The sequence below is a fragment of the Nicotiana tomentosiformis genome, chromosome 2, assembly GCF_000390325.3.
Source record: "Nicotiana tomentosiformis chromosome 2, ASM39032v3, whole genome shotgun sequence".
Taxonomy (NCBI): domain Eukaryota; kingdom Viridiplantae; phylum Streptophyta; class Magnoliopsida; order Solanales; family Solanaceae; genus Nicotiana; species Nicotiana tomentosiformis.
The window spans coordinates 1,045,994-1,070,664 of record NC_090813.1 but is presented as its reverse complement, the minus strand read 5'-3'; the positions used below and the strand labels follow the sequence as shown (position 1 = coordinate 1,070,664).

The window sequence follows — 24,671 nt, the reverse complement described above, 5'->3', positions numbered from 1 at the left end:
GCTCCATGCCAGGTTCAATGCCATACGCTTCTTTCATATAATGAAAATAGTATTTTCCTTCTTCAATCAATCCTGAGTGAGCACAAGCACTAAGTAAATTCACGAACGTGATATAATCTGGAGCTACCTTCTTACTCTCCATTTCCTTCAAAAGCTCAATTGCAGCCTCACCTTTCCCATGCATCGCCAACCCTCCAATCATACAATTCCATGAAGAAATTCCTTTTCTTGGCAACCCTTTAAAGAACTGAAGAGCCTTATCCAAGCAACCACATTTGCTATACATATCAATAATAGTAGTAGCCAGCTTGGAGTCCAAATCAATCCTACTCTTCTTGACCTGTTCAACTATCCACTCGCCTTGCTTCAACGCTCCGAGTCGTGTACAAGCCGATAACATGCTTGCAGCAATAAAATTATCAATGACAACATCCTCAGACATCATTCTTTCAAACAAAGCAAATGCCTGGTGAAACTGGTTGTTGTGCACATAAGCTGATATCATAGCATTCCAACAAACAGAACTTTTCTCCGAATTTGAATCAAACACACGAAAAGCTTCAGCAAGATACCCCAATTGAGCAAACCCACTAATCAATGTGGTCCAAGAAACATCATCTTTCTCATACATACTATCAAACACCATCATAGCTTCCTCCAAGAAATGAAAATTTACATACATATGAATCAAATTGTTCTGAGAAAACTTATCAAACCCAAAACCAAATTTTATCACATGACCATGAATTTGCTTTCCTTCTTCCACAGCATTGTCTATACAACATGCTCTGATAACAAGAGGGAACGTGAAATTATTGGGTCTAACTGAACGCTCTAACATATGGGAGTAAAAAAGAAGAGATTCCTTCAGTAGTTGAGATTGCAAGTAACCTCGAATGATGGTGTTGTAGATGAAAGTGTCTGGGTTAGGCAATTTATGGAACACTTGGAGGGCGTAGTTTAAATCACCTGATTCAAAAGTTGCACAGAACTTAATGACTCGACCCATTGCGTCATTGTCACACGACAGGCCAAGTTTGATAATCTGGGCTTGGAATTGCTTGAGTTCAGACATTGTTGAGCATGATTCTAAGCCCCTTAAGGGCGTACTTAGAGTGTTGGTGGTTTTGGGTGATGCTGGAGATTGTGGGGTAGGAATGACATGAAGGATAGGGGCCATATTGCATGTTGTAATTTGCTAATTATGATGAGAACTTTCTGCCATAAAGAAAATACACTGACGAGAGTTCTTACATCTATAGGACAAACATGCTTAGGGTACGGGCATACAGAATTTTAAATTTATGGGTTCTAACACAAATTTTAAGTTACTATATAATAATAACTGAATTAAAGGACTGGCTAAATATTTTTATATATATTTAATAAATTTTTTAATATATATGCCGAATCTAGACAAAAGTTAATGGGCTTAACGACTAATTTGAGAGTAATGTGAGATGTTCATTTATCCTTGTAATTTTATGTCCTTTATGTTGCTTGGAATATAATGTTCTTTAAAAACTATACTAAGTTGAGCATCGGATGATATCTAGCTTGCTTTAGTACTCAACTAAGTGCTCATGCTAACACATCATTGTCGCGTCTTGAATGAGTACCAAACAAGGTTCCAACAATTGTATCGTCGAATTCAAAATTTAAACTTTATGAGTTCAACTTTAAATATTTTAAATAGTAAATTCATTGTATTTTTAAATTTATGGGTTCATATATACTATTTTACAATTTTACTAAATTTTTACTCATAAATTTATACTCTCCGTCGAAAGTTATGTGTTTAAATGAACCATTTACTAGCATATCACATACACTCCTGCCAACGAGTGATTACTCAAAGACCGAGAAATAATAATCTACTAAAGTGCACGAACGAAATCTCCTCACGACGTTCATCACGATTCAGCATAACAAAACTTCCCCGAAGACTCAAAAATTAAGAGTTACTACGGTTGAGATTAAGCGTATTTCTCATTGTTATGTGTTGTTACCAATTGTATTGTATTTTATTATTACTTTAAATACAATGTTTGTTTTGATTGTTACTTATATTTTATTATATCGTATTGTAGAATTCATTGTTATATAACTGTCATGATCCCAATTTCCCTTCTTAGGATGTCTGATGACACCTAATCTCTAAGACTAGGTAAGCCTAGCATACATGAAGAATTTTACTGAAATACTAATAAAACTTTTAATTTAACCAATAGCTATCATAAAAAGAACTCCACAACACAACTCAACATAACTCCCAAAATTTGGTGATACCGAGTCACAAGCTCTATAGAGTGTACTGAACATCCCTATACAACAATCTCTTAAAAAGGAGAATGCAATAGAACTAGATAGAGGGTAACTCCGAGGCCTGCAGACGCACTGATGCCTAGGCTGGTATGAAGTACCTGAAGCTGCATAAAAAGATGTGCAGAAGCATGTATACCACAACGATACCCAGTAAGTATCAAGCCTAACCTCGGTAGAGTAGTGATGAGGTCGGGTCAAGACACATACTGAAACTGAGCCGGTATAGTATAGTATGATAATGAAAATAAGGGAAATGATACAAGAACAAACGTAACAAGGATAGCTACACTGAGACTAAGACAATTAAGTCATCAAAGGAAGAAACACATAATAAGAATGCCAAGGGAATGATGCAAACAAAACACAAGTGATATAAATGAAAGGTATCAACAAGAATCACTATTGAGGTACTGCCTCATGGTCTCATTTCACAATCAAATCATAATATTTTCTTATATCACCGCGAGAGTCTTACATTTAGTTTTAAAAATTATTTTCCCGAAATAACTACCCGCGTTTCAGCCCACCTTATCACACCGCGTGGCTTCAAGTAATTCTCATACTAGCAACACGCGTATCAAGCGTACCTTATCTCACCGCATGCGTATCAACCTTTATCCTTATACCACCACATGCATATCAATATCACAACGTAACACAAATCGCACCTCAAGTTCCCAATACCACAACTTGTCAAAGAAGTCAACAATAATAATGTTTCTACAATAAATAGCCCATGGCTCAATCACAATGTGTACAAGAGTCTCAGCAATAGCAACCGAAAGTGTATATCTTAACAAGAATGGTATTTCAACAATTTATAATTTGCGTCAATGTGAATCAGAACCTTTATACAAGAAAATGTGAGAACAATAACTTCCACTAAGCATGTAAAGGCAATTAGGAAGTAAGAGATAAGACAAGTATTAACAAATGTCAAGTAAATCATGTGAAGATAGACTAATAATGATGAATATAACATGTTATGACAACTCAATTAAAGGCATGGAAAGAATCTACATAGCTAAAACCGGTCAATTACCAAATTTAGCCCGTGTACTCACTCGTCACCTTGCATACACGGCTTCCACATACCACAATTAACACAAAACAACACCAATCCTAAGGGTTAATTTCCCCACACAAAGTTAGGCAAGACACTTACCTCAAAACATGTTAACTCAATCCACTAGTAAGCCTTTTCCGTGATAATCTAACTCCGAATCGCTCAAATCTAGCCAAAATAACTTTATACCCTAAATACAAACCATAGGAAACTATTCCGAACAATAAAGTTGTAATCTTTAAAGAGAAACAAAAATTCAACATAAAAAGTCAACCCTAGACTCGCGTTTCGGAACCCGACCAAACTTACAAAATTCGAACACCCATTCGATAACAAATCCAACCATACTAAAATTATTCAAATCTGACCTTAAATTGCCTTTCAAATCCCCAAAATCCGGTCTATGAAGTTTCACAAATTTTCTAACTCAAATCACTAATTAAATGACAAAAATAATGATGAATTCATGTATAATAGCCAAATCCGAGTTAGAATCACTTACCCCGATGATTTTCTTAAAAATTCCTCATAATATCGCCACAAACCGAGATTTCTAGGTCAAAAGATGAAGAATGGATGAAAAACCCTTGAACTCACTATTTCTGTCCAGCAATTTTTGCTTTTGCGGACCAACAATCGTTTTTGCAGCTCCGCACCTGCAAAAAATCCATTGGAAGTGCGGCTTCAACTCAAGCCCAACAGCCTCTACTTCTGCGGTCCAAAAAGCGTATCTGCGCTTCTACGCACACGCTTGCGGACAAAGTCCGCTTCTGCGACCCGAGGCCATCATGTACAAACTCGCACATGTGGACAACCCCTCCCATATGCGGTTCCTGCCAAGCCCAGGTGCATTTCTCTCCTGCGATGCCTCCCTCGCATCAGCGAGTCTGCACCTGCAGCCATTCCCACCGCGAGTGCGATAACACCAGAACAGCAGTACCTTCGGCAAACAACTAAGTCCAAAATTATCCCGATTTTAATCCAATTCACTCTTGGGAACCCCGGGACCCGTCCAAATATACCAACAAGTTTCAAAACACATAACGGACCTACTCAAGGCCTAAAATCACATCAACAACATCGATTATACGAATCGCAACCCAATTCAAACCTATTGAAACTATGAACATCCGACTTCCAAAACTAACGCTGATTCATGCCAAAATAACTCTGATTGACATCAGAGTTTGCACACAAGTCATAAGTGACACAACAGATCTTTTCCAACTTTTGGAATCGAAAATCGAAATCCGACCCCGATATTAATAAAGTCAACTCTCGGTCAAACTTCTCAACTTTTCAAACCTTCAACTTTCTAACTTTCGCCAATTCAAGCCAAAACGACATACAGATCTCTATATCAACATCCGAACACGCTCTTAAGTCCAAAATCACCATATGAAGCTATCAGAACCGTCAAAACTTCATTCCGGAGTCATCTACACAAAAGTCAACCTCCAGTCAACTCTTTCAACTTAAGCCTCCAACTTAGGGACTAATTGTCCCATTTCACTCTGGAACTCACCCGTAACCAAAATCAACCACGCCGACAAGTCACAAAATCACAATATAACATAAGGGAGGCAATAAATAGGGGAACATGGCTAAAATACTCAAAATGACCGGCCGGGTCGTTACATCCTCCCCCTCTTAAAATAAGCGTTCGTCCTCGAACGAGTATAGAGACGTACTTGAAGTGGTAAAAAGATGAGGATAATGGCTATGCATATCATTCTCGGTCTCCCAGGTTGCCTCCTCGATTGGTTGACCCCTCCATTAAACCTTTACTGAAGTAATGCTATTTGACCTCAACTTTCGGACTTACCTGTCCAAGATGGCCACCAGCTCCTCAACATAAGACAAATCCTTGTCTCTAACACTTGGGACGGATCACCGTGATACTTCCGGAGCATAGAAACATGAAATACCGGATGAACTGCAACTAGACTAAGTGGCAATACAAACTTCTAGGCCACCTCACCAATCTTCTCAAGAATCTCAAAATGTCCGATATACCTAGGGCTCAACTTGCCTTTCTTCCAGAACCTCATAACACCCTTCATGGGTGAAACCCGGAGCAAGACCCTCTCTCCAACCATGAATGAAATATCACGAACCTTCCGATACGCATAACTCTTTTGTCTAGATTGGGATGTACGAAGCCGATCATGGATCAACTTGACCTTCTCCATGGAATCTCCAGCCAAATATGTGCCTAATAACTTAACCTCTCTCGGCTCAAACCAACCAACTGGGAATGACACCGTCTCCCATATAGGGCCTCATAAGGAGCCATTTGAATACTCGATTGGTAGCTGTTGTTGTAGGCAAACTCCGCAAATGGCAAAAACTGATCCCAAGAAGCCCCGAACACCACAACACAGACATGAATGTATGAATGGTGTGCTCGGACTGTCCGCCTATCTGGGGGTGGAATGCTGTACTCAACTTAATCCGTGAGCCTAACTCACGTTGTACGGTTCTCCATAATCGTGATGTAAACTAGGTGTCCCGATCAGAGATGATAGATACCGGCACGCCATGAAGTCGGACAACCTTGAGAATATAGACCTGAGCCAACTGCTCTGAATAATAAGTAGTCACCACCGGAATGAAATGAGCCGACTTGGTCAATCTATCCACAATCACCCATACTGCGTCAAATCTCTTCTGAGACTGTGGGAGTCCAACAACGAAATCCATGGTAACTCGCTCCCATTTCCACTCGGGAATCTCAAGTCTCTGAAGTAGCCCACCTAGCCTCTAGTGCTCATACTTCACATACTAACAATTTAGGCACCAAGCTACATACTCTACTATGTATTTCTTCATTCTTCTCCACCAATAATGCTGCCTCAAATCCTGATACATCTTAGCGACACCTGGATGAATGAAGTACCATGAACTGTCGGCCTCCTGAAGAATCAACTCATGTAACCCATCCACATTGGGCACACATAATCGGCCCTACATCTTCAAGACACCGTTATCTCCGATAGACACCTCCTTGGCATCACCGTGCTATACTGTGTCCTTAAGGACAAACAAATGGTTATCACCATACTAACACTCTCTGATACGATCATATAAAGAAGACCGAGAAATCATGCAAGACAAAACTCGACTCGGCTCCGAAACATCCAATCTAACAAACTTGTTGGCCAAGGCCTGAACATCCAATGCTAATAGCCTCTCCATTGCTGGTAGATATGCTAAACTGCCCAAGCTCTCCGCCTTTCGACTCAAGGCATCAGCCACCACATTGGTCTTCCCGAGATGATATAGAATAGTGATATCATAGTCCTTAAGAAACTCTAACCATCTCCGCTGCCGCAAGTTAAGATCCTTCTATTTGAACAGATGCTGTAGACTCCGGTGGTAGGTATAGACCTCACAAGGGACACCGTACAAATAGTGCCGCCAAATATTCAAGGCATGAACAATAGCTGCTAATTCCAGCTCGTGGACAGGATAATTTTTCTTATGCACCTTCAATTGTCTAGATGCGTAGGCAATCACCCTACCGTCTTGCATCAACATCGCGCCAAGGCCAACATGTGACACATCAGAGTACATAGTGTAAGACCCCAAACTCGTCGACAATACAAATATTAGGGTTGTAGTTAGAGCTGTCTTGAGCTTTTGAAAGATCTCCTCGAACTCCTCGGTCCATTTGAATAGAGCACCCTTCTGGGTCAATCTGGTCAAAGGTGCAACAATAGATGAGAAACCCCCTACGAAACGACGGTAATACCCCGCCAAACCAAGAAAACTCTGGATCTCAGTAGCCGATGATAGTCTAGGCCAACTCTGCACTGCCTCAATCTTCTTCGTATCTATCTTGATCCCCTCACTCGACACCACATGACCCAAAAATGCCACCGAATCAATCTAGAATTCACACTTTGAAAATTTTGCATACAATTTCTTTTCTCTCAAGGTCTGGAGCACGATCCTTAGGTGCTGCTCGTGATCCTCCCAGCTCTGGAAGTACTCCAAGATATCGTCAATAAATACAATGATGAATGAATCAATATAGGTTGCATTACACTGTTCATCAAGTGCATGAATGTTGTTGGGGCATTGGTCAGCCCAAATGACATTACAAGGAACTCGTAGTGACCATACCGAGTCCTAAAGGCAGTCTTCAGAATATCCGGATCTGAAATCTTTAGCTGATGATACCTTGACTGCAAATCAATCTTTGAGAACATTCTGGCACCCTGTAGCTGATCAAATAGGTCATCAATGCGTGACAATGGATACGTGTTCTTCACTGTAACCTTGTTCAACTGCCGATAATCAATACAATGCGCATAAAACCGTCCTTCTTTACAAACAAGACCGTAGCACCCCAAGGTGACATACTGGGCTGAATGAAATCCTTATCAAGCAACTCTTACAACTGCTCCTTTAACTCCTTCAACTCCGCTGGGGCCATACGATAAGACAAAATTGTGACTACCCGACTTGTCGCTTTAAGAATTTATGCCCCGCTCAGCAACATAAGGTCCTGAAAAACTTCTTAATATGTATTATGACTTGCGTGTGTGGTCGACTTTGGTTTTCAGAAGATTCAGAATTAAATTGAAAGAACAATTCTTATTTTAGAAGCTAAAATGAAAAGAGTTGATCGGAGAGTTGACTTTTGAGTAAACGACACCGAAAAGGAATTTTGATAATTTCAATAGCTTCGTATGGTGATTTTTGACTTAGGCGTATGTCCGAAATTTGATTTGGAAGTCCGTAGGACAATTCGTCACATTTCGGCGAAAAGTTGGAAAATGAAGTTTTTGAAATATTCATAAATTTGGCCGTAAGTCAATTGTTTGATAACAAGGTCGAATTTCGATTATGGAAATTGGAACTAGTCCATTATGTCATTTATGACACGTGTGAAAAATTTGAAGTCATTCCGGATTGATTTGATACGTTTCGGCGCAAAATATAGAAGTTGGAAGATTTGAAAACTCATAATTCAATTTGATGCGCGATTCATAATTTCGGCGTTGTTTTACATAGTTTGAAGCCTCGACTAAGTTTGTATTGTATTTTGGGATATGTTGGTATAATTTGTTGAGGTTTTGAGGGCCTCAGGTGGATTTCGGGTGGTTAACTGATCCATTTTGACTTGAAGAAAGCTGCTGGAATTTCTCGACAACGGCTGATGTTTTCGCTTCTGCGGAAGCTTCATCGCAGAAGTGACACCGCAGAAGCGAGGTCGAGCTCGTAGAAGCGACTGGGAAGGGGTACTGGATAGAGGTCGTAGGTGCAATGCATGTTTCGTACATGCCTGATCGCAGAAGCGACCTCTGGAACGCAGAAGCGGAATGAGGCAGCTGGGCATGGCTTTGCAGAAGCGGTCGTTTTGTCGTAGAAGCGACATCGCAGATGCCCATTTTCTTCCGTAGATGCAAGCTCTTATTGGGCAATGGACATAGGAACTTTGCAGATGCATATTTTGGCTCGCAAAAGCGAGGCCGCAGATGCACAAATCTGTCCGCAGAAGCGGAACTGGGCAGAAATATAAAGGACCAAAAATGGTCATTTCGCCATTTTCGATTGGATTTTTGGAGCTCGGTTTTGGGGCGATTTTGGAGGAGTTCTTCACGACTTCGACTTGGGTAAATATTATATATCCAAAAGTGAATATATTTCATAAATCCATGGTTATATTCATCGTTTAATTCGGATCTAAATGGAAGAAATTGGGATTTTTGCAAATTCTCTTCAAGAACGAAAATTTATGATTTGGAGGTCGAGTTGTTATCGAAATTTGATAAAAATGGTATGATTGAACTCATATCGGAATGGGTATTCGGATTTCGTGAAAATTATGTCGGAATCTGAGAGGCAAGCCCCGCGTTGACTTTGGTTGACTTTTTAGAATAAAATTGTAAGTCGACATTTTATTATTCGGAATTGTTTCCAATGAATTTTAATGAAGTTATACAATTAATTTGGATAGATTTGAGCTGTGCGAAGGTAAATTCACGCAAGAAGGTGATTTTGGAATATCGGCCCAACTTCAAAAGGTAAGTATCTTGCCTAACCTTAAGTGGGAAAAATTACCCCTTAGGCATTGAGTCTTATGTGTAAATTGTGTGATTTAAAGCCGTGTACGCAAGGTGACGAGTACATACTTGGTTTATATGTGCAAATTTTATCGGTTGAAATTCGTGGACGCCCTTATGTATTAAATTGGATAATTTTTGGTATTTATTAAATCCTCTATTTGCCATGCCTCAATCCTTGTTTGTCGAATTTATTTTTATATGATAATTTGGTGTGATTTTCCCTTGAATTTTTATGAGAATTTCCTGAGTTTGTTGATTTGATATTTCCTGGAAATAATTATATAATGGATTTTCTATTTGTAAATAATTAATAAAATAAGTTTAAATTGAGGCATTAATATAATTATCAAAAAATTGGATTAATAAAGGAGTTGCCCTATACTGAGTTATTTTTCCATCTTTGTTGTTGTTGTTCTTGAGGTTTTGTGTATCTTGTGTGGAGTCTTGGGCTACTTGCTGTGAATTTAAGTGAATTTGTTGTATCTTTAGAATTGGTTGTGGCCTACGGGCCAATTGTGATATGAATTGATGTATTGTATTGTCGTGATAATATTTCGAGTAAATTGTTATGTGATTTGAGTTATTATTTTGAGGAAATAAGGGTGGCATTCCACTGTTGACATTACATGTGTATAAGGGTGGCATTTCACTGTGGTTATGTGTGTTGAGATATTATCTGGGCGGAGTGATAAGGGTGGATATTAATAGGAGCGATAAAGGTGGCAATTGATATTATCAGGGCAGAGGGATAAGGGTGGCTATTATTATGGAGTGATATGGGTGGCTATAGGAGAGATAAGGGAGGCTATTATCAGGGATGATACATGATGATGTGGGATTATTTTGTTGGTAATTTTTATATGATATTGTGATTTTTTCTGGTGTTTATATTTATCTCTTGTGCTACTTATCTTGTTGTTGGTAACTTGATAATAGTCTGATTCATGTTGAAATTGTGAGCATGTGGCTATTGCGGGGCAGATTATGTTATTTGCACGTGAACAGTTCGTGCAGATGTGATATAAAATATGGGTACGAGGTGCCAGAAAAATATAATGATTATGTTATTGGCACGTGAACTGTCTGTGCAGATGTGATATGAAATATGGGCACGAGGTGCCGGGGAAATATAATGATTTGTATTATTAGCACGTGAGTTGTCCGTGCGGTGTTGACATAAATACGGGCACGAGGTGCAGTGAAAATATGAAAGTGGGCTGACACCCGTATTTTATGATTATGAAACGAGGTGTCACAGAGTGACTTTTATTCGAAGGAATTATATTCAAAAGATAATTATTTGAAAGAAGTATATTCGAAAGATATTTATTTGAAAGAGTTTTATATTCAAAATATATTTATTTGAAAGGAGTATATTTGCAAGATTTTTATTTGAAAGAGTTTTATATTCAAAGGATATTTATTTGAAGCCTCGACTAAGTTCTTATTATATTTTTGGATATGTTGGTATAATTGGTTGAGGTCCCGAGGGCCTCGGGTGGATTTCTGGTGGTTAACGGATCCATTTGGACTTGAAGAAAGCTGCTGGAATTTCTCGGCAACAACTGATATTTTTGCTTCTGCGGAAGCTTCATTGCAGAAGCGACACCACAAAAGCGAAGTCGAGCTCGTAGAAGTGACTGGTAAGGGGTAAATGACAGAGTTTGCAGGTGCGGGGAATTTTGGGCACTGCGTGATCGCAGAAGCGGAATGAGGCAACTGAGCATGGCTTCGCAGAAGCGGTTGTCGCAGAGGCGACATCACAAATGCACATTTTCTTCCCCCAGATGCGAGCTCCTGTTGGGAAGTGGACATTTTGACTTCGCATATGCACATTTTGGCTCACAAAAGTGAGGTTGCAGATGCGCAAATCTTTCCGCAGAAGCGGAAGTGGACATAAATATAAAGGACCAGAAATGGTCATTTCGCCATTTTCGATTGGATTTTTGGAGCTCGGTTTTGGGGCGATTTTGGAGGAGTTCTTCACGACTTCGACTTGGGTAAATATTCTATATCCGAAAGTGATTATATTTCATAAATCCATGGTTATATTCATCGTTTAATTTGTATTTAAATGGAAGAAATTTGGTTTTTTGCAAATTCTCTTCAAGAACGAAAATTTATGATTTGGAGGCCGAGTTATTATTGGAATTTGATAAAATTGGTATGATTGAACTCATATCGGAATGGGTGTTCGGATTTCGTAAAAATTATGTCGAGTTCCGAGAGGCAAGCCCCGCGTTGACTTTGGTTGACTTTTTAGAATAAAATTATAAGTCGACGTTTTATTATTCGAAATTGTTTCCAATGAATTTTAATGAGGTTATACAATTAATTTGGATAGATTTGAGCTGTCCAACGGTCAATTCAAGCAAGAAGGTGATTTTGAAATATCGGCCCAACTTCAAAAGGTAAGTATCTTGCCTAACCTTGAGTGGGAAAAATTACCCCTTAGTCATTGAGTCTTATGTATAAATTGTGTGATTTAAAGGCGTGTACGCAAGGTGACGAGTACATACTTGATTTATATGTACAAATTATATCGGTTAAAATTCGTAGACGCCTTTATGTATTAAATTGGATAATTGTTGGTATTTATTAAATTCTCTATTTGCCATGCCTCAATCCTTATTTGTCGAATTTGTTTTTATATGATAATTTGGTGTGATTGTCACTTGAAGTTTTATGAGAATTCCGTGAGTTTGTTGATTTGATATTTTCTGGAAATAATTATATTATGGATTTTCCATATGCAAATAATAAATTAAATAAGTTTAAATTGAGGCGTTAATATAATTATAAAAACATTGGATTAATGAAGGCGTTGCCCTATACTGAGTTATTTTTCCATATCTGTTGTTGTTGTTCTTGAGGTTTTGTGTACCTTATGTGGAGCCTTGGGCTACTTGCTGTGAATTTAAGTGAATTTGTTGTATCTTTAGAATTAGTTGTGGCCTACATGCCAATTGTGATATGGATTGATGTATTGTATTGTCGTGATAATATTCCGAGTAAATTATTGTGTAATTTGAGTTATTATTTTGAAGACATAAGGGTGGCATTCCACTGTTGACATTGCGTGGGTATAACGGTGGCATTTCACTATGGTTATGTGTGTTGGGATATTTTCTGGGTGGAGTGATAAGTGTGGCTATTAATATGAGCGATAGGATGGTAATATGAGCGATAAGGGTGGCTATTGATATTGTCAGGGCAAAAGGATAAGGGTGACTATTATTATGGGGTGACACGGGTGGCTATATGAGAGATAAAGGAGGCTATTGTCAGGGATGATACATGATAATGTGGGATTATTTTATTGGTGAATTGTATATGATGTTGTGATTTTTCCTGGTGTTTATTTTAATCTCTTGTGCAACTTGTGTTGTTATTGGTAACTTGATAATAGTCTGATCCATGTTGAAATTGTGAGCCTATGGCTATTGTCGGGCAGATTATGTTATTGGCACGTGAACGGTTCGTGCAGATATGATATGAAATGTGGGCACGAGGTGCCAGAAAAATATAATGATTATGTTATTGGCACGTGAAATGTGGGCACGAGGTGCCAGAAAAATATAATGATTATGTTATCTGCACGAGGTGCAGATATGATATGAAATGTTTAAACCGGGCTATAAGCCACGGTGGAAGTTATATAAGGACGAGGTCCTTGTGGTGAAAATTTTATGAGTTTAAAATTCTTCCTTTGTGAAATTTAAATTATACTATAGTACTGATAGGGAGTCATGTCTGTTAGGCTTATTTAATAATTTTTCATGTATTTTCTGTGCATATTTACCCATATTAATTGAGGATGCTGGAATTAATTATGAACTGTTATTATGACCAAAGATGCGATTATGGGCATACGTAAAATATGTGTGTAGGCACGAAATTGCTATCGCCGGTTGAGACTAACACAGTGTGTTAATATGGAAAATCAGGCCTTTTGAAATTAATTGGAGTGTAAGAAATTGGCTTTAAAGTTTATAAATGAGGGTAAAAAGGAATAATCTCAGCTGAGATGGTGTTGTCGGACCCATGTTAAATTGCAGGGACATAGAATAACCCGCGAGTATGTGTGTAGTAAATACATTCAGTAAATTAAAGTCCTCAGAAAGATTCTTGGCACGTTAGAGGACGAACGTATGTTTAAGTGGGGGAGAATGTGACGACCTGATTTATCGTTTTAAGAATTTATGCCTCGCTCAACGACATAAGGTCTCGAGCAACTCCGTAATATGTATTATGACTTGCGTGTGCGGTCGAGTTTGGTTTTTAGAAGATTCAAAATTAAATTGAAAGAACAATTCTTATTTTAGAAGCTAAAATAAAAAGAGTTGACTGGAGAGTTGATTTTTGAGAAAATGGCTCTGGAATGGAATTTTGATGATGTCAATAGTTTCATATGGTAATTTTGGACTTAGGTGTATGTCTGGAATTTGAATTGGAAGTCCGTAGGACAATTCGGCACATTTCGGCGAAAAGTTGGAAAATGAAGTTTTGGAAATATTCATAAATTTGGCCGTAAGTCAATTGTTTGATTACGAGGTCGGATTTCGATTCCGGAAATTGGAACAGCTCTATTATATCATTTATGACTCGTGTGAAAAATTTGAAGTCAATCCAGCTTGATTTGACACGTTTCGGCGCAAAATATAGAAGTTGGAAGATTTGGAAACTCATAATTTGATTCAATGCGCAATTCGTAATTTCGTCATTGTTTGAGGTAGTTTGAAGCCTCGACTAAGTTCTTATTATATTTTGGGATATGTTGGTATAATTGGTTTAGGTCCCGAGGGCATCAGATGGATTTCTGGTGGTTAACGGATCCATTTGGACTTGAAGAAAGCTGCTGGAATTTCTCGGCAACAACTGATATTTTTGCTTCTGCGGAAGCTTCATCGTAGAAGCGACACCACAAAAGTGAAGTCGAGCTCGTAGAAGTGACTGGTATTGGGTACATGGCAGAGGTTTCTGGTGCGAGGCATTTTGCGCACCTGCGTGATCGCAGAAGCGGAATGAGGCAACTGAGCATGGCTTCGCAGAAGCGGTTGTCGCAGAAGCGACATCACAAATGCACATTTTCTTCCCCAGATGCGAGCTCCTGTTGGGAAGTGGACATTGGGACTTCGCAGATGCGCATTTTGGCTCACAAAAGCGAGGTCGCAGATGCGCAAATCTTTCCGCAGAAGCGGAAGTGGACAGAAATATAAAGGACCAGAAATGATCATTTCGCCATTTTCGATTGGATTTTTGGAGCTCGGTTTGGGGCGATTTTGGAGGAGTTCTTCACGACTTCGACTTGGGTAAATATTCTATATCCGAAAGTGATTATATTTCATAAATCCATGGTTATATTCATCATTTAATTCGGATTTAAATGGAAGAAATTGGGATTTTTGCAAATTCTCTTCAAGAACGAAAATTTATGATTTGGAGGTCGAGTTGTTATCGGAATTTGATAAAATTGGTATGATTGAACTCATATCAGAATGGGTATTTGGATTTTGTGAAAATGATGTCAGGTTCCGAGAGGCAAGCCCCGCGTTGACTTTGGTTGACTTTTTAGAATAAAATTGTAAGTCGACGTTTTATTATTCAGAATTATTTCCAATGAATTTTAATGAAGTTATACAATTAATTTGGATAGATTTGAGCTGTCCAACGGTCAATTCAAGCAAGAAGGTGATTTTGAAATATCGGCCCAACTTCAAAAGGTAAGTATCTTGCCTAACCTTGAGTGGGGAAAATTACCCCTTAGTCATTGAGTCTTATGTGTAAATTGTGTGATTTAAAGGCGTGTACGCAAGGTGACGAGTACATACTTTATTTATATGTGCAAATTATATCGGTTAAAATTCATAGACGCATTTATGTATTAAATTGGATAATTGTTGGTATTTATTAAATCCTCTATTTGCCATGCCTCAATCCTTGTTTGTCGAATTTATTTTTATATGATAATTTGGTGTGATTGTCACTTGTAATTTTATGAGAATTCCCCGAGTTTGTTGATTTAATATTTCCTGGAAATAATTATATTATGGATTTTCCATATGCAAATAATAAATTAAATAAGTTTAAATTGAGGCATTAATATATTTATCAAAAAATTGGATTAATGAAGGCGTTGCCCTATACTAAGTTATTTTTTCATATCTGTTGTTGTTGTTCTTGAGGTTTTGTGTACCTTGTGTGGAGCCTTGGGCTACTTGCTGTGAATTTAAGTGAATTTGTTGTATCTTTAGAATTAGTTGTGGCCTACATGCCAATTGTGATATGGATTGATGTATTGTGTTGTCGTGATAATATTCCGACTAAATTATTGTGTGATTTGAGTTATTATTTTGAGGACATAAGGGTGGCATTCCACTGTTGACATTGCGTGAGTATAATGGTGGCATTTCACTGTGGTTATGTGTGTTGGGATATTTTCTAGGCGGAGTGATAAGTGTGGCTATTAATATGAGCGATATGATGGTAATATGAGCGATAAGGGTGGCTATTGATATTGTCAGGGCAAAAGGATAAGGGTGACTATTATTATGGAGTGACACGGGTGGCTATATGAGAGATAAATGAGGTTATTGTCAGGGATGATACATGATGATGTGAGATTATTTTGTTGGTGAATTGTATATGATGTTGTGATTTTTCCTGGTGTTTATTTTAATCTCTTGTGCAACTTGTGTTGTTGTTGGTAACTTGATAATAGTCTGATCCATGTTGAAATTGTGAGCCTGTGGCTATTGTCGGGTACATTATGTTATTGGCACGTGAACGGTTCGTGCAGATATGATATGAAATGTGGGCACGAGGTGCCAGGGAAATATAATGATTATGTTATTGGCACGTGAACTGTCCGTGTAGATGTGATATGAAATATGAGCACGAGGTACCAGAGAAATATAATAATTTTTATTATTGGCACGTGAGTTGTTCGTGCTGTGTTGACAGAAATACGGGCACGAGGTGTAGTAAAAATATGAAAGTGGGCTGACACCTGTATTTTATGATTATGAAACGAGGTGTCACATAGTGACTTTTATTCGAAGGAATTATATTCAAAAGATAATTATTTGAAAGAAGTATATTCGAAAGATATTTATTTGAAAGAGTTTTATATTCAAAAGATATTTATTTGAAAGGAGTATATTTGCAAGATTTTTATTTGAAAGAGTTTTATATTCAAAGGATATTTATTCGAAGGAAATATATTCAGAAGGTATTTATTCGAAAGAATTATATGCGAATGATTTATATTTGAAGGACTTGTTTAATTGGTTGCACTTGTGTTTCTTATTCGTTTGAGTAATAATTATGATGTTCTTGCTGTCTTGCTGTTTACATCACTAGTTGATTGTTGTTTCTATCACTGCCATTTATTTTTCATTATTTTTGTGTACTATATTGCACAGGTTATTAGACTAGTGAGTGTCTTGACTGTACCTCGTCACTACTCCACCGAGGTTAGTCTTGATACTTACTGGGTACTGACTGTAGTGTACTCATACTACACTTTTGCAGCCAGGTATTGGAGATATCAGACTCGGGCAGAGTTAGTGTGCTGATCGTAAGGATTCATGTTAGAGTTGCTTGATCGTCGCAGTCCCTTGAAGTCTTTCTATTTTATTGTATTGTCAACTCTTATTCAAACAATATTGTATATTCAAACCTTGAGATCATTACATGTATTCCGTTAGAGTTCGTGACTCGGTATTACCAGTCTTGGGAGGTTGTTATATTTGTTTCCGCTTTTGGTTTCGACACTTGTATTAAATTATATGTTTAAAAAAAAAATGGCTTGAAATGAAATTGAAATCGGCTTACCTAGTCTTAGAGACTAGGTGCTATCACGATGCCTGAGTTGGGATTTTGGGTCATGACAAGAATAGAAAAAGGCTGAGTACCCGACAATAAGTCAATATCAAAATCGATATCCCTATCGGGTGGCATGTATGGAAGATCCACCGAAAATACATCTGGATAGTCTCTTACTACCAGAACTGACTCAACGGTAGGAGTATCCACACTGATATCTCTTACAAAGGCTAGATATGCATCACACCCCTTCTGTAATGACCTGATCGATCGTTTTACTTGCTAGAACCATGTTCCCCTAAATAAGACTTTCCGTACTTGCATTTACTGATTTATGACTTGTGGGGATGGTTGGTTTGGGATTTAGAAGAGTTTGGGTTGAAATCGGAACACTTAGTTCCTTAAGGTTGGCTTGAAAGGTCAAGTTTGACTTTGGTCAATATTTTTCGTAAACTACCTCGGAACCGGGAATTAACAGTTTCAATAGGTTCGTATGATGATTTTGAACTTGGGCGTATGTTCGGATCGGGTTTTGGGTGAACCGGGAGCGTTTCGGCGCCTAATAGTGAAAGTTTGTTCTTGAAGGTTTTTGAAGTTCTTTAAATTTGGTTTGGGAATGGTTTTGGTAATATCGATGTCCGAATGGAATTCCAAGAAAGGGAATAGTTCTGTAATGTGATTTAAGACTTGCACGCAAAATTTTGTGTCAATCTGAGTAGTCTAAGTATGATTCGACGCGTTCGGAGCGAATTAGAAACTTGAAGTTCAAAGTTTGATTCAATTTGGTTTTGGGGTGTGATTCTTGGTTTTGTTGTTGTGTTACGCATTTTGAGAGTTCGGACAAGTCTGTATTATGTTTATTGACTTATTGGAGTAGTTGGACGGGGTCCCGAGGGGCTCGGGTGCATTTCGGATCGCCCAGAATTGATTTGAAACACACTAGATTTCTGCTTCTAGTTTCTTTCTTCGCGAACGCGGTCAGACCCTCGCATTCACGATAAAGGATTTGGGGTACTGCAGGCTGGGGATATTTTTCCCTTCGTGTTCACGTGCACGGGACCGCGTTCGCGGAGGTCTGGGTCCTCTAGCCTTCACATTCGCGTGACCTGGCTCGCGTTCGCGTAGAAGAGGCTGAGTTGGGATGACCGTTGTTTGTTCTTCGCGAAGAAGCCCTCGCGTTCGCGTAGGGTAGGCCAAGCGAGCCTCCGCGTTCGTGTTGCTCCTATCGCATTCCCAATGGGTAAACTTTCCTGGGCCTGGGCCATTTGTCTTCGCGATCGCGAGGCCTCTTCCGCGACCGGGAAGAAGGCAGACCTGGGCAAAAACGTTTTAAAAAACGGGACTTAGGCTATTTTAGCTCATTTCTTCCATTGTTGGGCGATTCTTGGAGCTCGTAGAGAGGGGATTTCACTTCGCACTTTGAGGTAAGTAATTTCTACATAATGTGAGTTAAATACATAGATTATGGGTCGATTATAACATGTAAATTAATGAAAATCATGGGTTTAGGTGAAAACCTAGGTTTTTGATAAAAATAAGATTTAACCACGATATATGTTATGGAATTTAGTAGAAATCATATATTCATGTTCCTAAGGTTATGGTAAACAACTTTCCTTGAAAATTTTCGGAATCCGAGCATGTGGGCCTGGGGGTGAATTTTAGGAATCTTGCAATTTAGGGTGGGTAATGACTTAAATGGTCGAATTATGAACTTTTGAGCATAGATTGATTAGTTTATGTCATGTTTGACTAGCTTCAAGTCGTTTGGCGTCAGATTTAGAGGTTTGAGCGCGTGCTTGAATTGGGAAGTAGGCTTTGAGGCGAAGTAAGTTTCCTTTTTAACCTTGTAAAAGGGAATTAACCCCCATAGGTGAATTAAATATATGTGTATACCTATTTGTGGGGGCTACGTACGTACGAGGTGATGAGAGTCCGTACGTAGCTACTATTATACTATTGTCCGGGTAGTTTAGGAACCGTATCATGCCTTATTCGAAATGTTTGTGCCCTTACTTGCTAATTCAAATTACTCGAATCATGTTAAAAATTTGACAAAAGAATTCGAAAAAGGGTTAAGTTCACCTATTTAAAGAATTTATTGGAATACTTGATTGTAAATGAGAAAAACGTATTTCCTTAAAAATAATTGCTATTTGTGGATCGGGCCGAGCACCTCGGTAGTATATAGATGCATCTATGGTTCGCGCCATTCGACCCTCTAGCAGTGTACAATTTAATATTTTATTGGACCGGGCCATACGACCTCGACATAATTGCGCATGTTAATTATTTGGAACTCTCCGTGATTTATACTGCTTAAATGCCTTGAAATGTAAGTTGTTAAATGATATGACTGAAATTGGAATTTTAATTGTGAAAGAAGAACTTATCTCTTCCCATTATTGAACTTTCTATATTATTCATGATATCCATACTTAGCATAACACTCTAATTACATTATTGTTGGCCCTAGTAAGTGTCAAGTTGACCCCTCGTCACTACTTCTTCGAGGTTAGACGGGATACTTACTGGGTGCATATTGTTTATGTACTCATACTACACTTCTGTCCTTAATTGTACAGGATCTGAGGCTGGTGCATCTAATTACCCGCCCGGCGCACATACCTGATCTTGGACCGAGACTTCGCGGTGAACTGCCCCCTTCTGAGCCATTCGGCAGCATGCCGGAGTTTCTCTTTTGTTTTTATCTGTCTATTCTGTTTGAGACAGTAGGATCGTCATCTTTTATATTCTACTTGTTTCCCACACACTTGTGACACTAGATCTTGGCACATAGTAGTAGACTTTGATTTTGGGATTGTAGTTCAATAGTTATAACTGCTTTTAGATGTTTCCGTTTATTTGCCTTAAAGATCCGTTATTTATCAAATGCTTTAAATGTAAGTAAAGCTAATTGTTGGAATTTCTTAATAAACAAAAATGGGAAATCACTAAGTTGCTCACTGTTGGCTTGTCCAGCAACAGTACTGGATGCCATCACGGCCTGACATGGAGTTGGGTCGTGACAACATGGTATTAGAGCACTAGGTTCACGTAGGTCTCACAAGTTATGGGCAGGCCTAGTAGAGTCTTGCAGATCGGTGCAGAGACATCCATACTTATCTTCGAGAGGCTATGGGGTGTTAGGAAACTACTCATTATTCATTTCCTATAGTGCAATTGATGGTATACTAAATTTCCTTCTTCTATTCTCTCACAGATGGTGAGGACGCGTACGACGGACATTCCCGACCCATGAGGGGCTGCTCCCCCCATTACTAGAGGCCGAAGCAGAGGCCGGGAGAGGGTACCAGCCCGAGGTAGGGGATGAGGGCGTCCCAGAGCTGCCCCAGTAGCACCACCAGCAGATCCAGTAGAGGATCCCATTGTGGAGGAGCAGGGCGAGGTGCCTACAACAGAGACAACCCCGGTAGATTTCATGACAACACTGGGTTTTCAGGAGGTCATGGGCCGTATGCTTTAGTTCATGGATTCTATGACCCAGGCTCATTTATTTCTAACAGACCCAACCACATCTTAGGTGGGAGGGGGAGCACAGACCCCTACTGCTCAGGCTCCTAGGCATGCAGCTACAGTGTATCAGACTCCTAGTACATTACCCGCGGACGGGCCCCAGTCAGTTGCAGCAATGGCACCTGAGCTTAGACCGGCTACGGACGGCGATCCGCAGAAGTTATTGGATAGATGGACTAGGCTACACCCTCCTGTCTTCGGAGGCGAGCGCCATGAGGATGTCCAGGATTTCATTGGTAGGTGCAGGGACAGACTGCACAATATGAGGATACTGGAGTCTCATGGGGTTGACTTCACTACTTTCCAGCTTGAGGGAAAGGTCCGTAGATGGTGGCAGTCTTATCTTCTTGGCAGACCAGCGGGTTCTCCTCCTATGACTTGGAGCCAGTTCACACAGCTTTTTTTGGATATGTATATTCCACCCTCAAAGAGGGAAGAGTTGCGGTATCTGTTTGAGCAGGGTCATATGTCAGTGATCGACTATGAGGTGAGGTTTTCTAAGTTGTCTCGCCATGCACTTATGATACTTCCTACGGACGCAGAGAGAATACGGAGGTTTGTTGCGGGGCTGCACTCTGGTATTAGGGCCAATATGGCCCGAGAGGTTGAGATGGGGACTTCTTATCAGTTGGTAGTGGAGACTGCTCGGAGGATTGAGGGCTACCGTCAGAGATGGAAAGAGAAGATGCAGCAAGACAAGAGGGTCCATTTCTCTGGAGAGTTTAGAGGTCAGTTTGGGAGGGGTCAACCTAGCAAGCCCCCATATTCATCACCACGACCTCCTCGAGGTGCTCCAGCACGCCCCTATTTCAGTGCCACACCAGAGAGTTCTTACCGCCCCCAGCCATCCAGGGTTCTTACCGGTGGTTACTCAGGTCACCAGGGTTCTTCCAGCTCCTATTTTAGTTCCATGCCGGAGAGTTCATACCGCCCACCAGCTATTCAGGATTCTTCTAGTGGGTCTACAGGCCATCAGGGTCAGACATCAGGGCAGCAGATCACCGCACCGAGGGGCTATTTCGAGTGCAGAGATCTCGGTCACATGAAGAGATTCTGCCCCAGGCTTCGGGGCAAGGCAATGCCGCATGGTCAGTAACCCATGATTATAGCACCGGCTATCCGGCCGCCCAGAGGTGGAGGGCAGGCTGGCAAGGGGCGTCCTAGAGGTGGAGGCTAGGTGGGGGGAGGCCAGTCAGCTACTGTTCAGTCAGGCGGTGGCCAGCCCACCGACGCTCCATCCAGATTCTATGCTTTTCCGTCCAGACCAGATGCATTGGCCTCAGATGCCGTGATCACATGTATTATTTCTGTATGCGGTAGGGATGCTTCGGTATTATTTGATCCAGGGTCTACCTATTCATATGTATCATCTCTATTTTCTCATTTTCTAGATATTCCTCATGAGTCCTTGGGTACTCATGTTTTTGTGTCCACTCTTGTGGGCGATTCTGTGGTTGTGGATTGGATCTACCGATCCTGTGTGGTCACGTTCTGTGGTTACAAGACTAGAGCGAACCTTCTGTTGCTTGATATGATCGACTTTGAGGTCATCCTGGGCATGGGCTACTTATCCCCAGATTCTATTACCTTAGCGATGCCAGAATTACCGAGATTGGAGTGGAAGGGTTCCTCGGTTATTACAGCTAGTCGGGTCATCTCTTTTCTGAAGGCTCGACATATGGTCGAGAAAGGTTGTTTGGATTATCTAGCTTATGTTCGGGACACCACCGCAGAGCCTCCGACGATTGATTCTGTGCCAGTAGTCCGGGAGTTCGCCGATGTGTTTCCTTCTGACCTTCCAGGCATGCCGCAAGATCATGATATTGATTTCTGTATTGATTTGGCTCCAGGTACCCAGCCTATATCTATCCGTTCGTACCGTATGGCTCCAAAAGAATTGAAGGAGTAGCTTGAGGAGTTGTTAGCAAAGGGGTTTGTGAGACCAGGTGTATCACCTTGGGGGTTCACCAGTGTTATTTGTGAAGAAGAAAGATGGGACTATGTGGATGTGCATTGATTACCGCCAGTTGAACAAGGTTACCATCAAGAACAAGTACCCGTTGCCGCACATTGATGAGTTGTTTGACCAGTTGCAGGGTGCTAGGGTGTTTTTTAAGATCGACTTGAGATTAGGGTATCATCAGTTAAAGATTCGGGACTCGGATGTTCCAAAGACTGCCTTCCGTACAAGATATGGTCATTATGAGTTCCTAGTTCTATCCTTTAGCTTGACAAATGCCCCAGCAACATTTATGGATTTGATGAACCGAGTGTTCAAGCCTTATATTGATTCCTTCATTATTGCCTTCAATGATGACATCTTGATTTACTCACGTAGCTTGGGGGAGCACGAGCAACATTTGAGAGTAGTACTTCAGACCTTGTGAGAATAGAAGTTATATGCTAAGTTCTCCAAGTGTGAGTTTTGGTTAAAGTCTGTGGCATTCTTGGGGCATATTGTATCAGGAGAAGGTATTAAGGTGGATCCCAAGAAGATTGAGGCAGTTCAGAGTTGGCCTCATCTTACTTCGGCGATCGAGATCAGGATTTTCCTGGGGTTGGCAGGTTATTATCGCCAGTTTGTGTAGGATTTCTCATCCATTGTAGCACCTCTGACTAGATTGATCCAAAAGGGTGCTCCGTTCCATTGGTCCGATGATTGTGAGGCGAGCTTCCAGAAGCTCAAGACAGCTTTGACTACATCACTGGTTCTAGTGTTGCCTTCCGGCTCAAGGATGTATACGATATATTACGACGCTTCACGCGTTACCTTGGAGTATGTATTGATACAAGAGGGGCGAGTTATTGCATATGCTTCGCGTCAGCTAAAGATTCATGAGAAGAATTACCCTGTGCACGATCAAGATTTAGCCACGATTGTTCATGCTCTTAAGATATGGAGGCATTATCTATGTGGGGTGTCATGTGAGGTTTATACTGATCATCGCAGCTTACAGCATTTGTTCAAGCAGAGGGATCTTAATTTGAGGCAGCGTATATGGCTCGAGTTACTGAAGGATTATGACATCACCATTCTTTATCATCCGGGCAAGGCAAATGTGGTCGCGGATGCCTTAAGCAGAAAGGCAGAGAGTATGGGTAGCTTGACATTCATTTCAACAGGGGAGAGGCCACTAGATTTGGACATTCAATCCTTGGCTAACAGACTTTTGAGGTTGGATATTTCAGATCCCAGTCGAGTTCTTGCATGTGTTGTGGCTCAGTCTTCATTATTGTGGTATATCAAGGCCCGACAGTTTGATGATCCGCACTTGGCAGTTCTTAGAGAGACGGTACTACAGGGTGGTGCCAAAGAGGTTTCTACTGGCAAGGATGGTGTTCTACGACTCCAGGGTCGTCTATATGTTCCTAATGTTGATGGCTTGAGGGAGATGATTCTAGAGGAGGAATAGAGTTCTCGATATTCTATTCACCCAGGTGCTACGAAGATGTATCGTAACCTGAGACAACACTATTGGTGGCGGCGGATGAAGAAAGACATAGTTGAGTATGTGGCTAGGTATCTAAATTTCCAGCAGGTCAAGTATGAACACCAGAGGCCAGGTGGCCTACTTCAGCAAATGACTATACCTGAGTGAAAATGGGAGCGCATTACCATGGACTTCGTAGTTGGGTTGCCATGGACCTTGCGGAAGTTTGATGCAGTTTGGGTCATTATCGACAGGCTAACCAAGTCGGCACACTTCATTCCGGTTGTGACTATATATACTTCAGAGAAGTTGGCCCAGATTAATATTCGGGAGATAGTTCGGTTGCATGGTATGCCTGTTTCCATCATATCAGATAGAGGCCCTCAGTTCACCTCACATTTTTGGAGG

The 24,671-nt window shown here is 40.3% G+C and overlaps 2 protein-coding genes across 2 annotated transcripts in view; one reads left to right on the top strand and one right to left on the bottom strand.

The window, feature by feature from the left end:
- The window catches only part of LOC138906832 (pentatricopeptide repeat-containing protein At2g42920, chloroplastic-like), a 1,571-nt gene extending 306 nt beyond the window's left edge, over window positions 1-1,265 (bottom strand). Inside the window, exon 1 of the mRNA XM_070196536.1 lies at window positions 3-1,265. Within this exon, the coding sequence (XP_070052637.1) occupies window positions 3-1,180 (1,178 nt within the window). The 5' untranslated portion in view covers window positions 1,181-1,265. The remainder of the gene's footprint in view (window positions 1-2) is intronic.
- Window positions 1,266-20,947: 19,682 nt separating this feature from the next.
- Window positions 20,948-24,245, top strand: LOC138906831 (uncharacterized). Its single transcript, XM_070196535.1, has 3 exons — window positions 20,948-21,920; window positions 22,224-22,634; window positions 24,022-24,245. The coding sequence occupies exons 1-3, from the start codon at window positions 20,948-20,950 to the stop codon at window positions 24,243-24,245; spliced, it is 1,608 nt and encodes a 535-aa protein (XP_070052636.1).
- Window positions 24,246-24,671: the final 426 nt, after the last annotated feature.